The sequence below is a fragment of the Branchiostoma belcheri genome, unplaced genomic scaffold (assembly GCF_001625305.1).
Source record: "Branchiostoma belcheri isolate BF01 breed outbred unplaced genomic scaffold, Haploidv18h27 scaffold38, whole genome shotgun sequence".
Classification (NCBI taxonomy): Eukaryota; Metazoa; Chordata; class Leptocardii; order Amphioxiformes; family Branchiostomatidae; genus Branchiostoma; species Branchiostoma belcheri.
The window spans coordinates 398,308-404,084 of NW_017803998.1; the positions used below are offsets into that span (position 1 = coordinate 398,308).

Sequence of the window (5,777 nt, forward strand, 5' to 3'; positions counted from 1 at the left end):
ACCTGACCAAAAAACGTAATCATAAATGTCTTTAAAATTCAGCCCACATCGCACCAAATATAATAGTCGCCATGTGCACCTCAGTGACACAACAAGGTTCTGAATAGATAAAAAAAGTTGGCTCCTAATCTTAGAAAGAACCTAAGAAAAGAAACAATGTCTACAACTTAATGCTAGTTCCACCTGAAATATATTGTTTCCTGGTGTGTTAGATATACCTTACCGTACCTTAGATTTGGCATCCAATATATCCAGAAATTTCCTATTTCGGGTGATTCTAACTTTTAAAACTTCACGAGAAGACTGGGCAATCCCGCATGTTTTGACATTGCTAAAACAGGTGAAACATGCTCATTCATGCCCAAATCTTTGATTGAGTAGTGTTTTGTTGTGTTGTGCCCCTTTGCACTAGATCCAAAATGGGCTAAAGTGTGTCTCGTGACATTAAAAACAAGCTAAGAAAGATATCTAGAACGTAACGCCAATTCTACCTGTAATAAAACTAGCTAATGTGAAGGCTGAAACATATGGAAGTTCTGACGACAACAGAAAATGGACTCACCCACGAAGCTGCGCCGAGGCGAAGCAGACCAGCGCAGAAAGAAGCAACAAACTAACGAGCAGGAACTTGTCCATTTTTGGACGTCATGTACCGCTCAGAGTAATTGCTGCTTCGAATGTTGAACCAAACAGATTACAGCACTCGCTCAACTCTACTTTACAGTGCGTCACTGGGTCTCTCCAACCCACTAATTTTGGAACACCTGTAAACTCTTCCTATATAAGTCTTCTCAAGGAAGTAAATGTCAATCACTCTGACGTAGGTTAGACCCTCCTTCTTTTAAACCCGACACCTTCGCGTCTTTGTCTTCTGGCAATGAACCGTGTTTTCCATAAGGTCTGTTTTGAATACAGAACTGTCCTTCGGTCGACCTTATTATTTGCATGTTCACAAGCCAGTCACTCAGTCTCCCAAAGAGGTGTTGGGTTTCACGTCTTCTGAGAAAGGACAAGACAGTGTACCACAAATTCGGTACATAATTAGGCCACACTGATTTAATTTTATGGATGACATCCTAAAAAGACCCCCAAACTACTAGTGCGCGCGGGCGAATAAAAAAATTCCGGCCAAAAATACAAATGCTACTAAACCACAGGAATACAAAGCTTGTATTGTGACTTTGCGGCAGTACATAGCGACGTATACGGCAAGCCGGCACATGCTGGCTTTTTTGCGGAATTCATGAATTATGCACTGTGTGTATGTACTGAGTTTTTGCCATCTTGGAGCTTCGGTAGCTTGGGTGCCGTCCTCCAGAGTTACCACCGGCTCCATAATGTCGCTAACTACCATGGACTCTACCCAGGCCTAGAGCCTCGGAGGACGTGATCTTTTTTTTTTAGAACAGGCGAAAATCAATGCGCGCGTAGATGTCATCCATAAAATTAAGTCAGTGTGGCCTAATGGGGACAAGATGAAACCTTAGCCTTCCCCCTTCTCTGTCTGCATCACATCGTTTTGAAAGGTCACGAGAACAATGGAAATACATCAAGCGGCGCTAATCCCAGTCAAAACAGGTGTAATGTGTCCCTAGAGAACGGTACAAGGGTAGCAACCTGAGCCATAACCTCAGCCGTTATCATGTCTACATTTATCTCCTTCAGTTAAAAAGGAGAACTACGAACAATCCATCACACTAAGCCTCGCCTCGTCAAAACATGCTTCCCAGAGAAAGTCAGAAAGGGACAAGTATGTCATGGCTCTGTTAACTGGAGACGACTCCAAACCTCAGTTATATCTGCACTACTAGTGCAATGTCAGCATAAATTATTATTTTAGATAAACACAAGGACAATAGGAAATCCACTATATTCTCTTTATTGAGTCAATTTTAGACACACTCTGAACAAAAACAAAGCAGACGGTTTATTCGACTTCATGTCACACAAGCGATAAAGGTACCGCTAGTCGCTACAATCCTGTATTGGGCATCGCGTGACTACATGCAATCACTCATGAACTGTTGGTAATACTTAAATCTTGTTAGTTGCATACTCTACACTTCACCAGCGCTTAATGCTCTGATATTGATTTTCAGGAACCTTCTTTTGCGGCTCATAACGGTCGTCTGGTGGGATTCGCGCTTTCTGAATATCGACATGCACGTTACTCGAAAATTCAGTGATACTACCATCTTTCGCAACGCCTACACCGTTAGTATCTGTTTTGTCAACCTGTGGCATTCCGGCTACAGCGGCAAAGCTCATTGAAGTTTCATAATTTCTCGTTGCCCCATACGGGGGTGGTGGGTTATGCGTTTCGGGCATTTCTTCATACAGGGGATTATTCCAGTGCATGCCGCTATAGTCAGGTAGGGAAACAAGCTGCTGTTGTGAATGTGGAGGATTTGCAAACTGCTCTTGTTGGCGGGTTGGTGCTGTCGTCTTTTTCTTGTTCCAGCAGTAGATGAGAATCCCGGAGATGACCAACAGTATCACGGCCACCCCGCTGACTGAGGCTCCGATTGCCGCGTCGACGTTTTGAAGGTGTGTCCCTCCCGGCGGAGCTGTGAGGCACAGAAGAACAATGATGGACACTAATTACTCCCTGCCTTAGCGTCTTTACATATTACCATGAATTTTAGAAATATTTGTTAATTGTTGTCGTTTGGTTATGGACACCAAACAATCTATTCATTAGGAATATTTGGAAAATTTGTATCACATGAGCTTACTCATACCTTTTAACCGTTCCTTTAATCGTAATTTTTAACTGTTGTGGTGTAGGTAGTAGTATGTGCAATTATTGTGTTCTATGTAGTCTTCCTAATAATTCTGTATTTAAGTTAACTTCATTATGTGCAATAGTATAAACGTTTGGATTAACATGAAATGTACATTGATTTGCAATTCAGCAACTTGTACTTAAAGTTTACTGCGGATGGTCAATAAATAATTCTTGTGTATAAGTCTTGAAGAAGGTGTTAACATGTTAACATTATTACTGTTGTGCAAATAAACAAACACACAACCAAACATGTGTGCGATGCTTAGTCAACAGACATCTCAGTAACTGTAGTCAACAGACATCTCAGTAACTGTAGTCAACAGACATCTCAGTAACTGTAGTCAACAGATATCTCAGTAACTGTAGTCAACAGACATCTCAGTAACTGTAGTCAACAGATATCTCAGTAACTGTAGTCAACAGATATCTCAGTAACTGTAGTCAACAGATATCTCAGTAACTGTAGTCAACAGATATCTCAGTAACTGTAAACCCAATCTTACTTTCCTGTAGCCTTCAAATATTCTTTTCCCCACACATTAATTGACCCAGTGGAAGAGGGGGAAGGAGGGGCAGAAGAAGAACAAAATTTACAATTAACAATAACTTTATAATACAATACCAACCTTGGCTTCTGCCTTTGTCATTCACAACTGGAACAGTGACTGGCAGGGTCTGGTGACGGTCTGGTGCTTCTAGAAAAATTTTCTTTTTTAAATTCCTTTCATTCCATCTTATATGTAGCAAAACGTTATCAGTGGCAATGTGTTCACAAATTACATTGATACAAAAAAAAACCCACGACTCAAAATTAAAAGCTGAACATGACATATGAGGTTAAATATCAGGCAGGGCAATGAAACTTTGAAACTTTAAAACTTTATTTGAATAACCATTAGCGGTGGACCCATTCATACATACAATACATACATACATACATACATAGTTGACAGAGTCACAAAACAACATCTAAATCTATAACATACTTACAATATACAATCATTTAAAAAACAGATAAACAATCCTATGGAACAAGTGCTGGTGTGCTACTGATAGAAGTATTTGTGCAAACCATTCTTAAAGACTCTCAGGGATTGTGTAGATTGCATAACAATTGGAAGGTTATTCCACACACTAACAGCCCTGTACATGAAACACTCCATCAGAGCGTTAACTTAGTTCTTGATTTGTCTAGCATAAAAGACTGTTTAGCGGCAAAACGTGTTCTATAACTATGCAAGTTGCTGACCGAACGCAGTTGCCTACTGATACAAATAGGTTCGTTTGTGAGTGTTATCCTTTTAAATGTTGTCATAGTGTTATTAACAATCTCGTGTGCAAGGGTTTCCACTGTGGCTTCGACTTAAACAGACGAGTTGCCTTGTTCTGCATTCATTGTAGAAGGTTTATGTTAGTTTTAGTTGTGCATGAGACAAAACTGGGCTACAGTAATCAATGTGAGCAGTGAAATGATCACCTACCGGTATAGGCTGGGGTGGTCCTCATGATCAGTGGTCGTCTTGTTGTCACGTCGGCTGCTGTTGTTGTTGTTGTTGTTGTTGTTGTTGTGGTCCTGGTGGTTCTCTGTGGCGTGTGGGTTGTTGTAGCTGTGACACAGTGTGCAGGAATCTCTGTGGCCCCCTGCGGAGGTTCCACCGTTGTACTGCTGATGTTGAATGTTGTAGAGTTAACGCAGTGTGTAGAGTTGATGAGCTGGAAGCCGTCATCACATGAACAGGTGTAACACCCATCGTTGTTGTGACAGTTGTGATGACAGACGTGAGTCTCATACCAGCACTCGTCAACGTCTGTAAAGGTGTAATGATCCATTATTATTACCCCTACACTTGTTGAGCAAAAAAGAATAGCCACTTATTTTTGGAAAGTGGTAATCTTTATTCCTTTAGTGCACCTAGAGACTAGGGTAGCATTATTTGATAAACGATAAATGATAATGAAGGATAGAATTATATCTTTGTGGCATACACCATACCGAGGATATTTCAGAGACATTTTATCGAAGACAATTTTTCTATATGAAAACATTTGCACCAAAGTCTGAATTTCTAAAGGAAAGAGTATTGGTTCAAAGCTTTTGTTCTCAAAAAAAGAAAGCCTAGATTTTTTTCAATGTCACGACTAGGGAGTCGGGTTTAAAAGGGGAAAGGAAACATTTGTTACTGCGAAATTTAAGGTAACTGCTTAAAAGAATTATTACAAAAGCATCTTACTTACCATGACGACAATCCCCCCCTTCCCACCCTGGCTCACACTCACAGACGTTCATGTCCACACACGTGCCGTGTACACACGGACTGTAGCAGTGAACTGGAATAGAACGTTAGCAACACTCGTAAACAATAGATGTTTGATTCAATGGAAAGAGTAAGACCAACACAAAAGACGTTCTTTATGTTCATATGTTTCCATATAGCAAAATGAAAGTTTGCATTAATGTGGTGACCAGGACGTATTCCATGTATTGTACAAGTACCACGGACCCTATCAAGTGTTGGTTGCATCCTTTACATGTGAATATGTTCTATTACACATACATAGTCTTTCGAGGTTCTGACATTATTAGTCGACGGATAAAAAGAATAATAAATATTTCACACAGCTTGCAGTGTTGACTGCCAACTGTAAGCAGAGTTAACTGTAAACAGGATCACTGTTTACACATAAACAAAACGTCGTGACAGTGCGTAGTCAGACTTACCGCAGGTGTCCCCCGCCTGGTCCCAGCCCTCACAACACCGGCTGCCGCACACACTGCCCTGCGGCCTGCAACAGAAGCCAAGAGATTAGTATTGATAATGTGCACTTCAGTTCCCTCATATATCATCCAAATTATCGGCACTCAAACAAGTTGAAAGGCACTGTTAGCCTCATTTTCAGGCGTTCCCGGATCGGGCGTTCCCGGATTTTTTTGGGGGGGGGGTGATTTTCTGATCAAACGTAGATCGCACGCAAGAGAATCTCCGGTCGG

The 5,777-nt window shown here is 41.0% G+C and overlaps 2 protein-coding genes across 4 annotated transcripts in view; both read right to left on the reverse strand.

The window, feature by feature from the left end:
• LOC109476497 (mucin-like protein) overlaps positions 1 to 780 on the reverse strand; it is a 36,892-nt gene extending 36,112 nt beyond the window's left edge. For both annotated transcript variants that reach the window (XM_019777434.1, XM_019777433.1), the window contains exon 1: positions 563 to 780. In XM_019777434.1, coding sequence (XP_019632993.1) covers positions 563 to 636 — 74 coding nt within the window. In that variant the 5' untranslated portion in view covers positions 637 to 780. The remainder of the gene's footprint in view (positions 1 to 562) is intronic.
• Positions 781 to 1,869: 1,089 nt separating this feature from the next.
• LOC109476524 (complement component C1q receptor-like) overlaps positions 1,870 to 5,777 on the reverse strand; it is a 4,511-nt gene continuing 603 nt past the window's right edge. Inside the window, exons 2-6 of one of the 2 annotated variants that reach the window (XM_019777505.1) lie at positions 5,508 to 5,572; positions 5,024 to 5,116; positions 4,270 to 4,596; positions 3,415 to 3,483; positions 1,870 to 2,567 (exon numbers count right to left, since the gene is read on the reverse strand). In XM_019777505.1, coding sequence (XP_019633064.1) covers positions 2,065 to 2,567; positions 3,415 to 3,483; positions 4,270 to 4,596; positions 5,024 to 5,116; positions 5,508 to 5,572 — 1,057 coding nt within the window. In that variant the 3' untranslated portion in view covers positions 1,870 to 2,064. The remainder of the gene's footprint in view (positions 2,568 to 3,414; positions 3,484 to 4,269; positions 4,597 to 5,023; positions 5,117 to 5,507; positions 5,573 to 5,777) is intronic. The other variant, XM_019777506.1, reaches the window with a different exon arrangement.